Here is a 22,504-nt window from a genome sequence, read left to right as displayed (position 1 = left end):
ATGTACATGGTAGTCGTGGGACTTTAAGTTTAGGAATTTCTTCTATGGCACATTTATTATACCCTTTATATTGGAGGAGAATCCCGATGGGACCTTGATGCTGCTTAGACATTCGAACATGCTGTCCGTCTCTTCTTTGCTAAGCGTGTAGCTAGCAGGACTTAAGTAATGACGTCCATCATCTATCTTCTCTGGATGAAGGTTGTCTCGTTCTTTCATGCCCTGCAAGTCCTGGCATGCTTCAAGTGAATCCTTTGGCTTCCCGTACACACCCATGAATCCTAATAGGTTCACACAAAGATTCTTTGTCAGGTGCATCACGTCGATTGCGTTGTGGACCTCTAGGACTTGCCAATAGGGTAGCTCCCAAAAGATGGACTTCTTCTTCCACATGGGTGCATGTCCCTTAGCATCTTTAGGAACAGATTCGTTGCCTTGTCCCTTTCCAAATACTACTTTCACATCCTTGACCATTGCGAGTACGTCTTCCCCAGTTTGGTTATGAGGCTTCTTCCGGTGGTCTGGCTTACCTTTAAAATGCTTACCTTTCTTTCTTACTTGGTGATTCAAAGGAAGGAATCGACGATGGCCAAGGTACACGACCTTTCGACATCTTTTCAAATATATATTGTCAAGGTCATCAAAACAATGTGTGCATGTATTATATCCTTTGTTTGTCTAACCTAAAAGATTACTTAAAGCAGGCCAATCATTGATTGTTACGAACAACATTGCTCGTAGGTCAAAGTGTTCTTATTTGTACTCATCCTAGACACGTACACCTGGTTTGTTCCATAAAACTAGAAGTTCTTCAACTAATGGCTTCAGATAGACATTAATGTCGTTGCCAGGTTGCCTCGGACCTTGGATGAGGATTGGCATCATAATAAACTTCCGCTTCATGCATAACCATGGAAGAATGTTGTAGATACATAGAGTAACTGGCCAAGTGCTATGACTAGTGCTCTGCTCCCTAAAAGGATTCATACCATCTGTACTTAAGACGAACCTTAAGTTTCTAGCCTCATTTGCAAACTCTGGAAATTCCCTGTCTATCGCTCTCCACTGGGACCCATCAGCTGGGTGTCTCAGCATATTGTCTACCTTACGGTCTTCTTTATGCCACCGCAACAACTTTGCATGGTTTTTATTTCTGAACAAACGTTTTAAGCGTGGTATTATAGGAGCATACCACATAACCTTGGCAGGGATTTTCTTTCTAGGACGTTGTTCACCCTCGACGTCACCAGGATCATCACGCCTGATCTTATACCGCGCTGCTTTACATACCGGGCATTCATCCAAATTCTCGTATTCATTGCCATGGTAGAGGATGCAGTCATTAGGACATGCATGTATCTTTTGGATTTTTAATCCCAAAGGGCAGACAACCTTTTTTGCTTCGTACGTAGTGGTGGGCAATTCATTTGGCTTCGGAAGCATCTTCTTTATGAGGTTCAATAAATTACCAAATGCCTTGTCGGATACACCATTCTTTGCCTTCCACTGTAGCAATTCCAGTGTTGTACCCAACTTTTTTTGCCCCTCTTTGGCCGTCAGGTATAGCAACTTCCTATGATCCTCAAGCATGCGCTCGAACTTAACTTTCTATTTTTCACTTTCGCATTCTTGTTGTGCATCACGAATGGCATCGCCAAGAGCATCACCGAGATCATCTTCTGCCGCTACCTCTTCTTCATCTCCCCCCATTCTAGTATCATCAAAGGCACCATACTGAGGAATAATGTCATCAATGTCTAAATCTTCTCCTTCACCTTCTTCCATCATGACCCCGCTTTCTCTATGCTTAGTCCAACATATATAGTTTGACATGAAACCTGACTTAAGCAAATGTGAATGAAGACTCATTGAGCTTGAATATTCCTTTAAATTCTTACATATGGCACATGGACAGCACATGAAACCATCCCGCTTATTTGCCTCGGCCACACCTAAGAAATAGTGCACGCCCTCAATAAAGTCTTGGGAGCAATGATCGGCATTGTACATCCAATGGCGTGACATAATCTGCATTACACGACAAATTATGAAAACCTTGAACATAATTAAGTATTTTATTACACAACATAGATGACACACACACGGTTGATTAATTAACTAAGCCTGGCTACAACGTAAGCAATCCCAACTATCACTAAACAAACTAAAACTACAATGCACTTCAGTAACATAATTATTTCGTGACCATACGCAACTAAAACAGACAAATCATTCTTCTGTTGAATATCAATAAGCTTCTCCTGCTGGCTCACTGTCTCATCATCAGCAGCCGCTACCTCAAGCGCACCCGAATTCTACACGTATGTAGCATAATCTTCCTTCCAGTACCAACCATCGCATCCATTGCCTTTCCACTGAAATTAAAGTCAAAAAATATTTAGTCAAAAATATTCAAGAAAAGCAGGTCAATTAGCCATAAAAATCAAATGCGTAAGAAACTCACATTACGATCTGGGCACTTGTAGAAAACACGACCCTTGTTGGGTCCCTGTCTCTTGACTCGGTACTCCATCACAATCTTCTGCTTACACTTGCCACAGATAATGAGAGGGAGTTCTGGCCTCAGTCGTTTCACAACCGAACGAGAGGCCGAGGATCCGGTACCAATTGTCATCTACTTTCTATACTTATTTTTGCAAACTAGTGTAAATTTCATATTTTCTAAAATAATATATTTAAATAAAACTAAAATTATTTATTTATCTAACTAAACCATGAAATATGTACTATGTATAATAGTAAACTACCAAACTATCAAGTGATTTTACTATTGTAAATCATCATGTGATTTTGAGCTAAAAATGACATAGAAATCACATAGCTCAAAAACATATTTCAATAAATAACCATCCGTACTAATTGACATTGCTTACGTGATCATCTCAGCGAGCATTTCTCTACCGGACGGCACCGTACTTGGCCAAGGAAGAGCTCCGATTCTATGAGGAAGGCAACACGGTCTTCCACGACCGTTGTCGCTCTCCCTCGTAGAATCAAAGCTCCTCCTTGACGTCTGTTACCGCTCGGCAGAGAACATGCTCGCCGAAATGAACACGGTCCGCAAGTTCAACTAGTACGGATTTTCTATAATTTTCTAACTATTTTCTAAGTTTTTCATTTCATGGAAAATTTAATTCTAAAAAATAAAAGGCATGATTTCTAAGTATTTCATTTTATGAAAAAAATAATTCTAAGTGACCTGCTCGATATTGGCGAGCTCGCGAGCGTTTAGGTTGCCGAGGATAGTAATATTTGTAGATGACATTTGTAGGTCTGAAGTTATCAAATATCCATCAAATTATAGCTCAAAAACATGTTTCAATAAATAACCATCCGTACTAGTTGACCTTGCTTACGTGATCATCTCGGCGATCATTTCTCCACCGGACGGCACCGTACTTGGCTAAGGAAGAGCTCCGATTCTACGAGAAAGGGAACACGGTCTTCCACGACCGTTGTCGCTCTCCCTCGTAGAATCAAAGCTCCTTCTTGACGTCCGTTACCGCTCGGCAGAGAACATGCTCGCCGAGTTGAACATGGTCCGCAAGTTCAACTAGTACGGATTTTCTACAATTTTCTAACTATTTTCTAAGTTTTTCATTTCATGGAAAAATTAATTCGAAGATCACGTAAGCCGCCGGGGACGAGGATGGCGCGTGCTCTAGCGAGGACGAGCGAGGCGTGATTTTGATAAACTAATTTAACTTTTGTTTATCCAAACATATATGCAAATCATCATGTGATTTTGAGCTAAAAATGACATATAAAATCATAATAAAGTCCAACATATAAAGTTACATATGCATCTACATCGCAAAATGAGATAAGCTTCTGATAAAACATAAGAGGATTAAGTTTGTTACCTCCAAAATCGAAGAGCAACACCAATGGAGGAGGAGAGAGCAAGAACAACAGCAAGCTGAAGAACAGAGGCAGTGAGTTTGAATGGAATGGCTCAGGCTCGGGGAGGAAGAAATAAGCTGGTCTATAGGCCGGGATAATTAGTCCCGGTTAGGGGGCCAAACCGGGACTAAAGATTAATCTTTATTCCCGGGGCATCACCCAAACCGGGACTAAAGATCCCTACCCCGCGGACGACCGTTGGGCAGGGACCTTTAGTCCCGGGGGCAAAAAATGCCGAGGCTAATGCCAAATTGGGACATCGTTCTAAAGTCTGTTCTCTAGTAGTGGTATATCGTATTCAAGTGTTTCATGTTTTAGAGATAGAAAGTCCTAGGGGGGCACGGCCTGGGTGCAATTTTATGGTGCCGAGACGTTTAGGCCTCAGGGAATGCTGAAAGATGTGCTTTCATAGAAGAGATTTTAGCGGAAATGGTGTCAAATTTTTTCTAAGCTTTTACCAGTTTTGAACTGATTAAATTATCTAATTCATATCAAATTTGCTAAACCATCGATATGGCAATAGGGGAAAAACACAAAGAGCAAAATAAAACAAAGGTAAAATCATATGGGCAAACTTGTTCTTTTATCCAAAAGTTAACACCGTGAAGACTACTTCACATAGTAGGGGCAAAAACATAGGCGTAAAATCATAAAGTTAAAAAAAACAAGGACAAAATCACCATTTAACATAAAAGTAGGGGCACAAACGCTTAAGCCCCTGCATGGATCAATATATCGATCACTTAATAGATGGCGCATATATATATATATATATATATATATATATATATATATATATATATATATATATATATATATATATATATATATATATATATAGGGAGAGGCTATTCAGCAGCCGGCTACAAAATAAGTTATTCTGTAGCCACCTCTATTTACCATAATTTTATATACTAATTTACCATAATGTTATAGTAAACCACTTAGTAAGGAGTTACTATAAATTAACATAGTAATTATCGTAACTCAAAGTGGCTACAGAATAAGTTATTCTATGGCCAACTACAGAATAGTAGTTATATATATATATATATATATATATATATATATATATATATATATATATATATATATATATATATAATGCAACCCCCCCCTCCTTAAAACCTCATGTGAAAACCAGCAGCTCATAGGATTTGTCACGATATACCAAGAATTGAAACCATTCAGTTTATTCGATCATATATAATGCATATTTGCCGGCGTATGTGCCCCTGCATCCACTTGAGCTAGCAGCACTCGCGAGAACACTAACAGAAAAGTTATTTTTCTTTGGGTTTTACCTTTTTCTGTGAGCATAGCTACAAAGAAAATTTATTTTAAATCTTTTTTTTGCGAATTATATAAGGACAGACGCAGACACTCAACACGTACGTACACTCACCCCTATGAATACACGTATACAGACCCTACCCCTATGAGTATCTTCGAAAACTGTGCTAGCACATCTCGAGATTGACGAAGTCACACAGGCGCATCGCTGTCAACAGGAATGTCGCCTACCATTGAAAGCACGACGCCGTTAAATCCTGGAATATATCTAGAAAAATGCGAGCACCCATGTCAAGAACTTGAAACCGCGTGGGCAGGTTCCACTGCAAGGAACCTAACCGAGCTAGGCTCAGTTCGCAAATTTATTTTTAATCTGGATGAACATAATTTTTTTGTGCATGTATGACCGACAGAAAAATAATTTCTGACAGTGAACCGATCAAAAAATACACGAGCTAGTCCTGTCGGTTATTTTCTGTTGGTATACCGCTAGAAAAATATTTTTCTATCAAGATTCACATTGTTCTATCAGTTTTTGCACACACGTGCCTATTCGAGTTACAATCAGTGTCGGGCGGGTTTGAAGGAAGTGACCGGTCTTTGAATACACAGCAAACCATGCATGCATTCGACAATGGGAAGCAAATTAAATTAAACTAATACAATATACAGCGAAGTGACAAAACCCAATCTTGCACAAGTGCAAGTTGCAGCTCCACAAGCACGTACGAGATATATGTTTCACCAAACTCTCGAAAAGGAACCAAATCAACACGACTGCGAATGAGCAATAATAAGGTCGCTAGAGTACATCCATGGAATCTCCCATGCATAACTGGCCGGGGCCATATGATGATCGACACTACTGGCACACAGATCAAACATCGCCATCATCATCAGCTCTTTATTATGCTCGATGATGCACATAACATTGGTGTCCCGGCCGGCCCCTGCCTTTTACTACTTTAATTACCTTGCCTACGCATCATCGGCCATCTTTTGCTACCACGCACGTACTTTTGCTTTATTATTAATCAGTACGGCCCGTTCAGCTAGTATTAAAGTCGACTGATAAATCGGCTGAAGTTGTTTTTTTTGAGACAAAAATAATATAGATTCTAGCTGATAAAGCGACCGATAAGTACATGCCAACAGACCTTTGCCCCGGCCGTCCGGCCTCCGATCCTATTTTTCTGTTTTCTCGGTGCCCATAATTCCTGGCGACCATGAAACTTTGCATCCATGTGATGCTGAACCTTCCTGGAAGCAGCCGAAGAAGATGAAGATTGCATGGTGGTGACAAGAGGCCAGTCGTCGCCCCTCGCCACCCCGGCCGGGCGGGCTATATATACCATGAAACCCTTCAGACCAAACTCCATGCCAAAACACACAGCAGCAGCAGGTCCTTGCATTGCATTGCATGCATGCACGCTTGACACTTCATTAGCCTACCACTCTAGCTATATATATTGCACACGGCCACAGCTAACTAAACTATCTATTAGCCAGAGCCAGCCACTTCCCACTCGTAGCATAGCAAAGCAATCCATCGACAGCAGCTAGCAGCTTGATCTCCCATTGGTTAATCATATTATTTGTAGAGCATTTCTTGGCCAATTCCATTTACAAGATGAAGAAGGCGTCTAGGTACCTGAAGCAGCTCTTCTCCGCCATCGTCGCTGCGGTGAAGGCCAGGTCCACCGCCGTGGGCACCAAGGCCAGCTCCCTGCGGACGCGCCTCATCGTGCTCGGCATCATGCGGAACAAGAAGCTCCTGCTCAGCGCCATCCAGAGCAAGATCCACGCCATCATGGGCGGCGGCGGCGGCAGTGGCCGCCACCACCAGCAGGGCAGCAGCAGCTACGGCCTCAATAATGGCAGTGGCGATGGCGAGGCCGAGCGCCTCTTCCTAGCCAGCAGCGGCGCCAGGAAGGCCGCGCTGCTGCAGAGCCTGCCGAGCTTCGCTGTGGAGCAGGAGGCGAGGGCGGTCGTCCTGCTCAGCAGCCTGCCGAGCTTCGCGCTGGAGCGGGAGCGGGACACCGCCGGCGCCAACGAGGACAAGGATGTGGTGGAAGCAGCAGCAGCAGGCGAGAAGCATCTTGCTACCGTGAACGACGCCGCCGTCGCCGCTCCTGCAGGATCGGCGGCGGAGGGGGAGTTCCGGCTGGAGGACGAGATCGACCGCGTGGCGGACGTCTTCATCAGGCGCTTCCACGAGCAGATGAAGCTGCAGAAGCTCGAGTCCTTCAAGAGGTTCTGCGAGATGCTGGAGAGGGGCGCCTGAATGTCCATATCCCACTCCCATTGCATGCCAATCTTCATGGTTCATCTAATAATTAATCAAGAAAGATCGACTTCTGTCGGGGTCGGGGTTTAGTTATTATAGTTACTTCACATTAGAATAAGTGACAAGAAATCGAGTTTGTTTCTTGGATTCCTACTTTAATTTGGGGGTGTTCGTTTGAATGTGAGGAGAATGATGGTCTCGTGCTCCTTTTTTTATGGGAGGAGAATTGGTGTGATCAAGTCCGATGTATGACTTGACGGTTATAAAAGTTAACTGAACACTAAATGAAATTATGGGTTTCCAATCCATGTCGCGGCCCATAGTTTTCCACATTCCTAAATTGGTTGTATTAACTAATATTTATCCAACAAAATAGGCATCAGCAATAATCCTCAAGTTCTAAAAAATATACAAATATTTATAGTAATAAACAATTATCATTAGATTAATTATGAAGTATATTTTTATGATATAAACATATTCTCGAAGATGTAAATGTTGATGTATTTTCTGTAAATTTGGTCGAACTAACAAAGTTTGACTAAAGTCAAACCACATTCTTTTCTAGATGGAGGGAGCAAGTAAGACATAACCCACGGAGATGGTGACAAATGTAACAATCTGCTTGATACGGTTTTGTCGGGCTTCGCCTTGCTATGATGAATAGAGTCAGGACAGTGAAGATAAAATAGCTTCACCAGCTCATAGTTCATTTTGAGAATAGCGATAAAAAAGACTCTTACTAGAGTACACGAAAGAGCTAGGCAGAGTTCAACAAAAACAGGGTCTAAACAAAACATTGTTGAAGCCATTAATCTGCAAAACAGAATATATGAGTGAATAATGGAGCCTGTTCGTTTCAGCTGAATTGGCTTATAAGTCATGGCTGAAAATACTATTTACTAATTTGATATGAGAAAAAAATATTGTTCGTTGACTGATAAGCCGAGACTTATAAATCAGATAGAGTACTGCACTAGGCTTAACCCTCCATACATACAGCTCAAGGTCTTAGGTGTTGTCAGAGCAATAAATTAAGACACGGCGCGAAGGTAGTGGAACAACTACTTGTAGCAATAATAAAGGGCTCGTGAACTCGTAAATGTAGAATGTTAGAGTAAAAATAAGCTGCATAAAAATTGGACAGCATCCTAACTGTACAATTGCACGACCCAACTTGCTTTCATATAGTACACTAACGTAAGAAATGATCAAGTTTTTTTGCAAAACGTATTTTCTTGCTGAAAATGCTGGACTTTTCCTTTATGTGAAAGGAACGAAGTGCCTGAGCACTCACACAACACATGTGAAATCCAGACGCTTTAAGACGAGGCACACCAAAGCTGTCGAGATTCGAGAATATCTAACCACTCAATCTCTGTCAAAGAGGTTTTACGATGCATTTGAACAATGCAGCATTTCACATCTGTCGGCCTTGATAAAAGCTCTTTACAAGAAAGCAAACACATCAAGGGGTCCACATTTACAAAGCATGACGTGCACGGTCCACAGGTTTTCTCCACAATGCAGGGCCCAATGGCCCAGTGAAACAGTGCTATACAGGAAAGTGTGGATCGCTTCTAACCTCAGACAGATTCTCCAGGAAACAAAGATGAAGGATCAAGTACACTTTGCAACAACAAGTTTGTCTTTAACAAAAAGTATTGTAACAAGTTATCAGAAAATTATGCCAAAAATGGTACCTTCAAATATTCAATATGCAGCATAACCAGAGGGCAGGTAGCAATCTCAATTTCAAGCAAGTCAATACAGATGATATATGGGAATATCTGGTCCAATTGTGTCGGGTATCGATATTAGGGATACCCGGAGGAATGAAGTTAGCGGCCGCGAACGTTAATTCGTCCGGATGGTCCAAAACGTATTTAAAGTCTTGCCCGACCTCTCGGGCGCGGGCTCCGTCTCGCCAGACCCCGAGGACGCGGGCACCGTCTCGCCCAACCCCGAGGGCACGGGCTCCGTCTCGCTAGAACCCTCGGGCGCGGGTTCTGTCTCGCCTGACGGGGATTCATACCGCCTCCAACCACTACGAGTCTAAGAGTACGACCCCAGGGTCAAACTTCTAATACCGAGAGGGAAGCGGGCACGTCTCGACGTGACCCGTGGCCACGATGGACCATACCTAGGGGCTCACGTCGCCAACAGTGTCGGGCGTGCTAGCACTGTGCTGCCTAATCCTCATGCGGCTCCTAACAGGAGTACATGTTAACCACGCCGTCTGCTGGGACGGGATGGGACGCCACGATCGGCTGACGATGCATGCGTATAGCGCCAGTGACGAACAGGGCCGCGGCGTGAAGTCGTCCCCGTCATTATCTACAGGACCGACGGTACCCGCATAAAGGAGATGAAGGACGCCATGACCCTGGAGGCCTTCTTCTCCCTTGTTTTCTCGTTTTCTCTCTTTCTATCTTCTGTAACATGCACCTTTCCCTTCACCTATTAAAGGAGAAGCAGGACATCCCATGGAGGACACGAGCACACGGCTGAACGAGCTCAACAAGACTCAACTCCGTTCGATCTTTTCACTAGAGACTTGGGACCTTCTCCCTCTTTAGCCTGTTTGTAATCCCTACTATAGACTAGTGCCGGTAACACGAGCAGCAGCATACTGGACATAGGGACATTCCACCCGAACTAGTATAAATCCTTGTGTCCTCCAAGAACACCATCCGGGCCAGACGCATAGATACAAATTTACTAGCCAGTGATCCGAAACACCAACAGTTGGCGCGCTAGTTAGGGGCCTTTTGCGCGTCTCAACGTCCACATCAAGCCTCGGATAGCTAGTCAAGGCATCAGCTAGGTTCTGGGCGCGCACGTGCGCTTCGGGAGCCTGGACTTCATTGTCATGACGGAGGGAGAGTTGGCGCAGGCTCCTGCCGCCGTCTAGCCTCTCCACTCATCGAGGCGCTTGAGAAGCTACAGCTGCACGTGCCAGAGGCCCGTGTCCCCAGGAGCGACTGGCTCCTCAGCTTCGACTACGGGAGGCTGGAGCGCCAACTCGACGCCTTCCTAGGACCCCGACCATCTCAAGAGGAGCTGCGATGCCTTACTTTCTCCTTCGCCAATGCCATGATGCAACTCGCTGGAGGGGACTCGCTCTCCCCAGAACACCTCACCTAGGGCGCCCCGGCAGCATTCCCATTCGGTCTGCGCAATGCTACGGGGACCGTTGGCCACCTCATGGCGCAGCGCATGCACCCATCCCCTACGAACGACGAGCTCATGGGGATGACCAAATACATTGTAGAATCTTTCCATGACCGTCTCACGAGAGATTCAGAGTTGCTCTCCAGCTCTGACTCCAGCAGGGGGAGCCATCACCCCTCGCGAGAATGTTTTATGGTAGGTACCTCCGAGGGATGCATTGAAAGCATCCACGATGGAGCGGCTACCCCACCAAACGACCTCGATGATGAGGTCGAGGAAGATGCGGGGCCCTTCCTCGCATGCGGGTGGAACATCTAAGGGCATGGCACCCGGAGCTTGAGGATGCACGAGTCCAACTCGAGCAGGAGCACACAGAACTCGAGCGAGAGATTGAGCGCTGTGGAGACAGTGGGTGTGTGCATGCCAAGGCCCGCGACGTGAACCAGAGGATCATCGAAGATGATGGAGCCCTCCAACACTTTGCTCGGGCTAGCCAGAACATCGCTGCCGCGGTGGCCTTACTCCAAGGGCTCCCGAAGCCCACGACACCCGAGGATCGTCGGGCCCATCGCAAGATCTACACACTGCTCGAGCACGCGGCGGTGCAGCAGGCGAAGGGCTTGACGAGGAGAAGCGTAGGACCATCGACAAGGAGATTGCGAAGCTTTTGGAGGTCGGATTCATCAAGGAAGTGTATCACCCCGAGTGGTTAGCTAATCCCGTTCTGGTAAGAAAAAAGAGTGGGAAATGGAGAATGTGTGTTGATTACATGGTGTAAAGCAAATGGACCCTAGGCCCATTTACTTTGGATTTTGGTGTTTGATGACCAACACAACCAAATTGGACTAATAAATTTGCAAGTGATTGTTTTATAGTTCAATAGGATGCAAGACGTGACTTGGACAAAGGCGACGTGATGATCCGATGATCAACACCTCAAGCAAGACCTTAGGAGCACAAGAGAAGACCCAAGATATCAAGCAAAGTCCAAGAATGAAGATAGGAACCAAGCCGCACGCAAGATCACGAAGAAACAAGCTCATAGAAGTGACCGAACGCCGGACCGAATGCTGGAAGAAAGTGACCGGACGCTCCGATCAGTGGCTCAGCAACAGCAGGCGTCAGCAGCAGCGACCGGACGCTGAACAAGTGAATCGACCGGACGCACCGATGGCACTATTCATCAGTCCGGCAACACACTCAGCAAGTGACCGGACGCTGGCGGCAAACCGATCGGACGCATGACAGCAACGTCCGATCGAGTACAGAGAGGTTCCAGAGCGGCGAACTTGCGATCGGACGCGTCCGGTGGCATGTGACCGGACGCTAGCAGCATCCAATCAGTTGTTCGTGGCTCCAACGGTCGGGACGACCGAACGCGTCTGATCAGGACAACTCCAGCGTCCGGTCAGTAGCAGAAAAGCGGGACTTCATCCCCAATGACTACTTTCTCAGTGGGGCTTATAAATACAACCCCCAACCCGCCAAATGACTAAGGGTGGAGCTGAGGAAACATATGAAGGGTGTCATTGATACACCATTTTAGTGATCTCCACTTGCATAGTGCTTAGTGTTTTATTAGGTGATTAGCGTAGGTGCTTTGCGAAGTGCTTAGGTTGATTAGACCACCGCTTATGCGCTTGCTCTATGTTTAGGTCTAGTGTTTAGTGAGGTTTGCATACCTCTAACCACTCGGTGCTTGCGTGCACCATTGTTGTACATCAGAGGGGCTTGTAGTCTTGCGAGATCATACCAACCACATCTATGGTGTGGCCACCACCGTGTACCGGAGGAAACAAGGCCCACGGCGTTTCGGTCGGAAGCTTGATAGTGAAGACGGCGGGGAGCATCTGGGAGAGGCTTGCCGGAAGGCACGTCGGAGACCCACTTGCGTGTGGAGAAGGCCCAATGCTATCCATAGAGTTACCCGACTGGGAGCTTGGCCCTTGTGAGGGATTCCTTGCGAGGGGCTCCAACGAGGACTAGGGGGAAGCTTGCGCGCTTCTCGATACCTCGGTAAAAATACCGAAGCCATCGATGGGAGTTTGCATATCTCTACCTTGCTCTTTAGCTTATGCATTTACATTGATTGTATTACTCTTTTTACGGTAGAGATAGCAACACACTAGTAAAACCATAGTTGCACATTTAGATAGTTTATCTTTTACATAGGTTTTGCTAGGGTTAGAAAAAGAGGCCATAATTTAGGAGTTAGATTTTTAAGTTGCCTAATTCACCCCCCCTCTTAGGTGTCACAGTCCCCCTTCAATTGGTATCAGAGCCGGTTGGCTCAATTTGGACCTTTGGCTTAACCGCCATTGAGCCGACGCTATTTAGAGTGGTTGGGATGGATACCTCTAGGCCTCTGCACTTTGACGGCACTAACTTCCCCTATTATAGAGCTAGAATGGCTTGCTACCTTGAGGCGGTTGGTTTGGGAGTTTGGAGAGTCACTCATGATGGGATGAAACCCATTAAGAATCCCGATAAACCCATGAAGAGTGATGAAAAAGAAATTCATTTCAATGCTAGAGCTCAAAATTGCTTGTTTGAGTCTTTTAGCATGGATGTGTTTAACTAAGTATTCACTTTAAATACGGCATATGAAATATGGTTAAAACTCCAAGAGCTCCATGACGGCACAAGTAATGTCCGTGAGCAAAAACATTGTCTAGCTAAACAAAATTATGATTCCTTTGAAATGAATGATGATGAGCTTGTTCATGATATGTATTCTTGTTTGAATCTAATTATCAATGAGCTCCATTCTATAGGATTAACAAAGCTAGATGATGCGGACATCGTGAGGAAGATCATCTCTGTGCTACCACAAAAGAAATATGCAAGCAACATCACCATCCTTCACAACATGGAGGACTTGAGCACCATGACCCCAGCCATAGTCATTGGCAATATAGTGGTATTTGAAATGTCACGAAAGATGGGCCAAGAAGAAGCTTCTTCATCAAGCAAAGGCAAAGCTCTCGCATGTAGCAAGAAAAAGAAGATGAAGGGCAAGCAAGTTGAGACAAGCTCAAGCTCAAGCTCCTCAAGTGAAGACGAGGAAGAAGATGAGGATGATGATGATTATGATGAAGGTTCAAGTGATGATCAATCTTCCTCCTCCACCTTCGACCTTGATGAAGAATCAATCAAACTAATCAACAAGGTGGAGAAGATGATCCAAAAGCTCAATGTCAAGGGTGTGCCCATCCAAATCCAAGATCTCATTTTCACCAATCAAAGAAATGAGCAAAGAAAGAGAGGATGCTATGGATGCGGTGAGTTAGGGCACTTTGTGGAAGTTTGTCCAAACAAGGCCACACCCAAGACAAAGAAGAAGGCGTGCAAGAACCAATCCCTCACATCAATAAGGTCATGGGATGATTCTTCAAGTGAAGAAGAACACCATCACAAGAGGCAAGGGCGCAAACACTCATCATCAAGCTCTTCACATGTGTGCCTTATGGCATGAGGTAACAAAAGCTTATCCTCTAGTGAGAGTGATAGTGATGATGAAATGCATTCTTATGAAGAAATTGTGCAACAAAATCTTAATTATGCTAAAGTTTGCACTAGTCAACAAAAGAAGTTCGGAAAGATTAAAGAAAAGCTAGATAGTTCACAAGAAGCATATAAAACTTTGCTTGAAAAATATAAGAACTTTGCTAATCTCAATGTTGAACTATCTACTAAAATTGAGCGACTTGAGGCTAGTGCAACAACAAATGCATGCACAATCAATGATGAGCAACTTGTAAAGAAAAATGAAAAATTAAAAGAAAAGTTAGCTAGCTCATAAGATGCTTATAAAAGTTTGCTTGCTAAAATGGAAACCATGTGCAAACATTGTGATGAGCTAACTAATAAAGTTGCTAATCTTGAAGCCGTTAGCACAACCCCCACTAAGGCATCTAAAAGGAAAAGTTCTAACATGTCTAAAAAGGATGCCTCTACTTCTTATAATGATTTATGTTTAGACTCATCCTTGTGCAACCAAGTTTGTGTTGAGAAAGTTATTGTAGATACATTCACATAAGAGGTTGCAAAGGAGAATGAGCAACTCAAGCAAGAAGTAGCTCACCTCACTAAGGACTTGACTCAAGTGAAAGGCAAAGCGAAGAAAGCCCAACTTCATCAAGATAACATCGTCAAGGGAGTGAAGAAGCTTGATGAAGGACAAACCGTGGTTTGCTACGTGTACCACAAGGAAGGCCACAAGTCCTATGAGTGTAAGGTGAAGAATGGGGGAGGAGCAAAGAAGAAGGAGAAAAAGCAAACAAGCAAGCTCTCCAACAGCTACACCAACAAGGTGGACAAGAAGGCCTCCACAACATATCTCTTGAAGAAGAAGAAAAATGACAAGGTGGTGGCTATCAAGGTGAACAAGCAAGCCAACAATGGGGTCAAACGCTTTTGGGTGCCAAAGGAAATCATCTCCAACATGAAGAGCACCAAGAAGGTTTAGATCTCGAAAGGGAAGTGAGAAGTCCAATGGACTTCAGGGAATTTGGAGACTTGGCAAAAGTATGGATGCATTTCATGGGGTGCATCATGATGGACAAAATCATTGCCAAGTGGCTTAGTGAATACTATGGACCCAAATTCCCCTCCCCATGTTAGGTAACTAGATTCAATTTACTTCAATTGGTATTAGATTTAAATTTTCCTACAATTGGTATCTTTTAGCATCTTGTTACTCTTTATGCCTAGGTTTGCATTTGCATTCTTATATATTTTGTCATGCATACACTAGGTATTTTATATGGTAGGCTTGCTCGGTTTCATTCTTATTCCTTGGAGCAATCCTGCATGGTTTAAAATTGTTTAGGAGCACGGCACATAGCTTGTCCTTCAATTGTTCATCTAATATGTGCCAAAGTCCAAATTGTAGATAATTTCTTCTGAATATCGCCTTAAAAATGACTCTCACATTCATGTGATGTCATCTTTCAAGTGGTATTTTTTATTCTAAAAACAATGTGCATGTTTCCTACAAGTATTCTATACTTGTGTGCATAAATTTAGGGGGAGGTTACTCTACAAGTTGGATGCTTTGAGACTAACACATTTTCAAGCTTATCATGTGTGTAGTAGTCTTATTGCAAGGAAAATGGAGTCCCCGGAGTTAAGCATCATACTTCAAAAATCCACCACCGATTGCAAGTGGTAGAAATCAAATTGATTTCTACATATGGTATTTCTAAACCAATATCATCATGTTGATTTCATTTTGATATTTATATGTTTTCTCCATGCATTATATAGATTAAATTCCCTTGTGCAATAATTTGCCAATTATGCATATGCTTAGCCTTCTATCATATGTATGCATATATTTAGGGGGGCTTAGTCTATATAATGTGAGAGTCAAATTTTTTGATCTATTTCAATCTACACACAAAGAATCACAAAGTTTGACCCTCCCTTGTGCTACTAATGTCTTTCTTTTTGGTGTTTGATTCCAATGGGGGAGAATTTAGAGGACCAAAAGCAAGCATTAGTTTGTAGTAATGGTCCGAGAAAGGGAGGATAGTGGATTATGGATTAGCCTATGTAATGGGAAGAATTTGTAGGAAGTAAGGCTTAAATCCATAATACCACATGGGGATATTTGCAAGGGCAAGATAAGTTTTTACGTAGTCTTACAAGTAGTATCTTTTAGCATCATATAACCTTGCCCCTTGCATTACATCCTAGCAAGTAGGTAGTTTTTAAATTTCAAAATTTTTATTATTTGCTTGCTTTTGTCATGTTGTCATCAATCACCAAAAAGGGGGAGATTGTAAGGAAAATAGACCCTAGGCCCATTTACTTTGGATTTTGGTGTTTGATGACCAACACAACCAAATTGGACTAATAAATTTGCAAGTGATTGTTTTGTAGTTCAATAGGATGCAAGACGTGACTTGGACAAAGGCAACGTGATGATCCATTGATCAACACCTCAAGCAAGACCTTAGGAGCACAAGAGAACACCCAAGATATCAAGCAAAGTCCAAGCATGAAGATAGAAACCAAGCCGCATGCAAGATCATGAAGAAATGAGCTCATAGAAGCGACCGGACACTGGACTGGACGCTGGAAGAAAGTGACCGGATGCTCCGATCAGTGGCTCGACAACAGCAGGCGTCAGCAGCAGCGACTGGACGCTCAACAAGTAAATCGACCGGACACACCGATGGCACTATTCATTAGTCCGGCAACACACTTAGCAAGTGACCGGACGTTGGTGGTAAACCGACCAGACGCAGGACAGCAGTGTTCGATCGAGTACAGAGAGGTTCTAGAGCGGCGAACTTGCGACCGGACGTGTCCGGTGGCATGTGTGGGGCTATGGCCCCCAAGACATGGGCCGCACCATCAAGGCATGCACGGTGCTACTCGGCGTGCACCGCAAGACATTGTATAGTACCAAATAGAATACTTTACTTGTAACCCTGTCTCTCTAGACTATATAAGAAGAGGCAGGGGTCCCCTAGCGGATAGGCTACATCAATCTACTTGGTCATCTAGATCAATACATACACCAAAGACACATGACGTAGGATATTATGTCGATCAGACGGCCCGAACCTGTCTAAATCACTGTCTCTATGCCTTGTGTCACCATCTAGTTCCTGATTACGTGCACCCCCACCAACAAATCTACCATCGCAGGATACCCCTCGGTGGACTGCCGACAATATTCTATCGATAGTTGGCGCACTAGGTAGGCGTGTGCGCTTGATCCATGGCGAGCCAGATGGACCTCAAATCAACAACGCGTTCTCGTCATCAATCTCGTGGAGATCCATACCGGTCCACGACGACGATTCATCGCTGCCACACTAGCCCCTACAACAACAAATCCGATCTTGGAACCACCTCCGAGGTCATCTTCACCAACAACTCACCGCTCACCAGGTGCTCGCCGTCAACGCCGACCAGATGCTCCATCCAAAGCTAAGTCACGCTTTAATATTCTTCCAAATATTCTCCGATCTTCGTATATCGCCATAATGTTTCTCTGAACTGTTTTCTCCATATTTGCTCTCCAAACGATTTTTTGAACCCTCGAACAGTCCTGTTGATGCTCGAACGCCTCCAGAGACAGCCCTATCTCTGGCTCCTCCCTACACATGCATGAGCGTCTGCCCTCTGCGTTATGGGTGGTCGGCAGTGGCTCCTTGGTCATGCATGTTCCTCCTACACGTGCACGGGCTCCACGCTCGATGTTATGGACTATGGGCTAGCTAGGGCTAGAGACTCAGCTATACACTAACTGGTCGGGTGGTTTATATAAATCATAAATATATTTTCACGCCAACTGATCGTCGAACTGCATACGTCGTTTCATCAGCATTGCTGATTTGTCTCTAGAGTTCATTTATTTTTACATCATGTACTACCCGTTCTACATGTTTGTATTGTAGGATCATTGTCTAAGTGATTGGATCACCTGGTGCTCGGGCTTCTCCATTGATCAACTGGTCAGACTGCTCAGTTCATGGACTCCATCGCCGACCAGTTGATCGAACTATTCATCGGTCGCTTCTACTCAATGCTCACTTCACGGCTGACCAGTAGACCAGACTGTTCGCCGTTCGTGCTTCATCGCCAGCTACGCCGATTACTCCTCAGCGCTTGGATTCTTTGTGCTCGAGGACTAAGTGGGCACACTTCACTGCACAGACGTCATTAGCTATGTTGATGCTCAGACCTCTCCACCTACGCTGAGGACTCCTCGGTGCTTAGACATCGCCGCCTACGCCGGGAACTCCTCGGTGCTCGGACATCACTGCCTACGCCGGGGACTCCTTGGTGCTCAGTCATCGCCAGCGACGCCGGGGACTCCTCACTCCTCGGTGTTCGGTCATCGCCGCCTACACCAGGGACTCCTCGCTCCTCGGTGCTCGGACATCGCCGCCTACGCCGGGGACTCCCCGGTGCTCGGTCATCGCCAGCGATGCCGGGGACTCCACGCTCCTCGGTGCTCGGACATCGCCAGCGATGCCGGGGACTCCTCGCTCCTCAGTGCTCGATCATCGCCAGTGACGTCGAGGACTCCTCGCTCCTTGGTGCTCAATCATCGCCAGCGACATCATGGACTCCTCGCTCCTCGGTGCTTGGACATCGCCAGCGACGCCAGGGACTCCTCGCTCCTTGGTGCTCGGTCATCGCCAGTGATGCCGGGGACTCCACGCTCCTTGGTGCTCGGTCATCGCCAGCGACGCCGGGGACTCCACGCTCCTCGGTGCTCGGACATCGCTAGCGACGCCGGGGACTCCTCGCTCCTCGGTGCTCGGACATCGCTGCCTATGCTAGGGACTCCTCGGTGCTCGGACATCGCCAGCGACGCCGAGGACTCCTTGCTCCTCGGTGCTCGGTCATCGCCAGCGACGCCGGGGACTCCTCGCTCCTCGGTGCTCGGTCATCGCCAGCGATGTTGGGGACTCCTCGCTCCTCGGTGCTCGGACATCGCCAGCGACACCGGGGACTCCTCGCTCCTCAGTGCTCGGTCATCACCAGCGATGCCAGGGACTCCACGCTCTTTGGTGCTCGGACATCGCCAGCGACATCGGAGACTCCTCGCTCCTCGGTGCTCGGACATTGCCGGCGATGCCGGGGACTCCTTGCTCCTCGGTGCTCGGTCATCGCCAGCGACGCCGGGGACTCCTCACTCCTCGGTGCTCGGACATCACCAGCAACGCCGGGGACTCCTCGCTCCTCGGTGCTCGGTCATCGCCAGTGACATCGGGGACTCCACGCTCCTTGGTGCTCGGACATCACCAGCGACACCGGGGACTCCTCGCTCCTCGGTGCTCGGTCATCGCCAGCGATGCCGAGGACTCCTTGCTCCTTAGTGCTCGGACATCGCCAGCGACGCCAGGGACTCCTCGCTCCTCGGTGTTCGGTCATCGCCAGCGACGCCGGGGACTCCTCGCTCCTCGGTGCTCGGTCATCGCCAACGATGCCGGGGACTCCCTTGGTGCTCGAATCTTGCTACGTCTCGTCGGTGTGCTATCAAGCTGCTCCATGTTGTTTGGATCAGGGTGCTGATCTTGGGAAGCACATCTAGGGTCTTGATACGCGCATGTCAGACGACGTCGGCAAGCTTTCAGACTTCTTTGACCCTGCTACAAGATTCATTCTTCATCTTCCAGTAGTCTCAGGGACTAAGTGGGCACACTTCACCTTGCGGTGAATGTGCTTGTTCTCATCTCGAGGCTACGCCCGGGGGCTGGCTACCTGCTCGGCTGGTCTTCTACTTTATGACCCTAGCACCACGTGACTACGTCACCTACTGTCAGGCTTGGGGACTAGCTATGGGGGTATGGCCCCCAAGACATGGGCCGTACCATCGGAGGTGGCCTGACCCACAAGATCAAGGCGTGCACGACGCTGCTCGGTGTGCATCGCAAGACATTGTATAGTACCAAATAGAATACTTTACTTGTAACCCTGTCTCTCCAGACTATATAAGGAGAGGTAGGGGGTCCCCTAGCGGATAGGCTACATCAAGCTACTTGGTTGTCCAGATCAATATAATACACCAAAGACATAGGATGTAGAGTATTACGTCGATCAGACAGCCCGAACCTGTCTAAATCGCTGTCTCTACGCCTTGTATCACCATCTGGTTCCTAATTACGCGCACCCCCACCGACAAATCTACCATCGCGGGATACCCCTCGGTGGACTACCGACAATATTCTGTCGACAGCATGTGACCAGACGCTGGCAGCGTCCGATCAGTTGTTCGTGGCTCCAACGGTCGGGACGACCGGACACGTCTGATCAGGATGACTCTAGTGTCTGGTCAGTAGTAGAAAAGCGGGACTTCATCCCCAACAGCTACTTTCTTAGTGGGGCTTATAAATATAACCCCTAACCGGCCAAATGACTAAGGGTGGAGCTGAGGAAACATATCAAGGGTGTTGATACACCATTTTAGTGATCTCCACTTGCATAGTGCTTAGTGTTTTATTAGGTGATTAGCATAGGTGCTTTGCGAAGTGCTTAGGTTGATTAGACTACCGCTTATGCGCTTGCTCTAGGTTTAGGCCTAGTGTTTAGTGAGGTTTGCATACCTCTTACCACTCGATGCTTGCGCGCACCATTGTTGTACATCGGAGGGGCTTGTAGTCTTGTGAGATCACACCAACCGCGTTTGTGGTGTGGCCGCCACCGTGTATCGGAGGGAACAAGTCCCGCGGTGTTTCGGTTGGAAGCTTGATAGTGAAGACGGCGGGGAGCATCCGAGAGAGGCTTGTCGGAAGGCACGCCGGAGACCCACTTGCGCGTGGAGAAGGCCCAAGGCTATCCATGGAGTTACTCGACCGAGAGCTTAGCCCTTGCAAGGGATTCCTTGCGAGGGGCTCCAACGAGGACTAGGAGAAAGCTTGTGCGCTTCTCGATACCTCGGTAAAAATACCAGTCATCGACGGGAGTTTGCATATCTCTACCTTGCTCTTTAGCTTCCACATTTACATTGATTGTATTACTCTTTTTGCGGTAGAGATAGCAACACACTAGTAAAACTATAGTTGCACATTTAGATAGTTTATCTTTTGCATAGGTTTTGCTAGGGTTAGAAAAAAAGGCCATAGTTTAGGAGTTAGATTTTTAAGTTGCCTAATTCACCCCCCTCTTAGGCGTCACGGTCCCCCTTCACATGGGTCTCAACAATGCATGTACAAAGGATCCATTTCCTTTGCCATGCATAGACCAAGTGGTCGACTCAACCTCAAGGTGTGAAAACCTTTGCTTCCTTGATGCGTACTCCGGATACCATCAAATCATGATGAAAAAGTCTGACCAGCTCATGACATCTTTCATCACCCTGTTCGGATCGTTGTGCTACGTCACAATGTGTTCGATCTAAAAAATGCAGGGGCTACATATTAGCGTTGTATGCTTAAGTGTTTTGGGGACCTCATCAGGTGAACCGTTGAGGCCTACGTAGACAACATCATGGTCAAGTCCAAATGGGCTGACCAGCTCATAGCCCACATAGAGCAGACCTTTGCAAAACTCTGAGCAAATGGTATCAAATTCAACCCTGAGAAATGTGTTTTTGGGGTCCCGAGGGGTAAGCTACTAGGTTTTAACATCTTCAAGCATGGCATCAAAGCCAACCCAGAGAAGATCTTGGCCATCACAAGGATGGGACTGATTCCGAACATAAAGGGGGTACAATGAGTTATAGGGTGTATCACCGCGCTCAGCCATTTTATCTCACGCCTCGATGAACGAGGTCTCCCCCTCTATCGGCTTCTGAAGAAAGCCAACCATTTCAAATGGACGCCCGAGGCCTAGGAGGCACTTGACAAGGTCAAGCAGCTCCTAGCGAAGGCCTTGATCTTAGTTCCCCCGACTGATGGAGAACGGCTCCTGCTCTACATTGCAGCCACCACGCAAGTAGTCAGCACAGTCTTGGTGGTATAGCGGGAAGAGGAGGGACACGACCTCAAAGCTTATCACCTTTTCAAGCTTATCATGTGTGTAGTAGTCTCATTGCAAGGAAAATGGAGTCCCAGGAGTTAAGCATCATACTTCAAATATCCACCACCGATTGCAAGTGGTAGAAATCAAATTGATTTCTACATGTGGTATTTCTAAACCAATATCATCATGTTGATTTCATTTTGATATTTATATGCTTTCTTCATGCATTATATAGATTAAATTCCCTTGTGCAATAATTTGCCAATTATGCATATGCTTTGTCTTCTATCATATGTATGCATATATTTAGGGGGAGCTTAGTCTATATAATGTGAGAGTCAAATTTTTTGATCTATTTCACTCTACACACAAAGGATCACAAAGTTTGACCCTCCC

The 22,504-nt window shown here is 46.0% G+C and overlaps 1 protein-coding gene across 1 annotated transcript; it reads left to right on the top strand.

The window, feature by feature from the left end:
* Window positions 1-6,642: 6,642 nt before the first annotated feature.
* On the top strand, window positions 6,643-7,636 carry LOC136473832 (uncharacterized). The gene has a single exon (XM_066471472.1). It carries the CDS (start codon window positions 6,848-6,850, stop codon window positions 7,499-7,501), a length of 654 nt encoding a protein of 217 aa, XP_066327569.1. The 5' UTR covers window positions 6,643-6,847; the 3' UTR covers window positions 7,502-7,636.
* The last annotated feature ends 14,868 nt before the right edge of the window (window positions 7,637-22,504 follow it).

This window comes from Miscanthus floridulus, chromosome 8 (genome assembly GCF_019320115.1).
Source record: "Miscanthus floridulus cultivar M001 chromosome 8, ASM1932011v1, whole genome shotgun sequence".
NCBI classification, from domain to species: domain Eukaryota; kingdom Viridiplantae; phylum Streptophyta; class Magnoliopsida; order Poales; family Poaceae; genus Miscanthus; species Miscanthus floridulus.
Note: the sequence above shows the minus strand (reverse complement) of the source record. Positions and strands in the feature narration are given on the sequence as shown.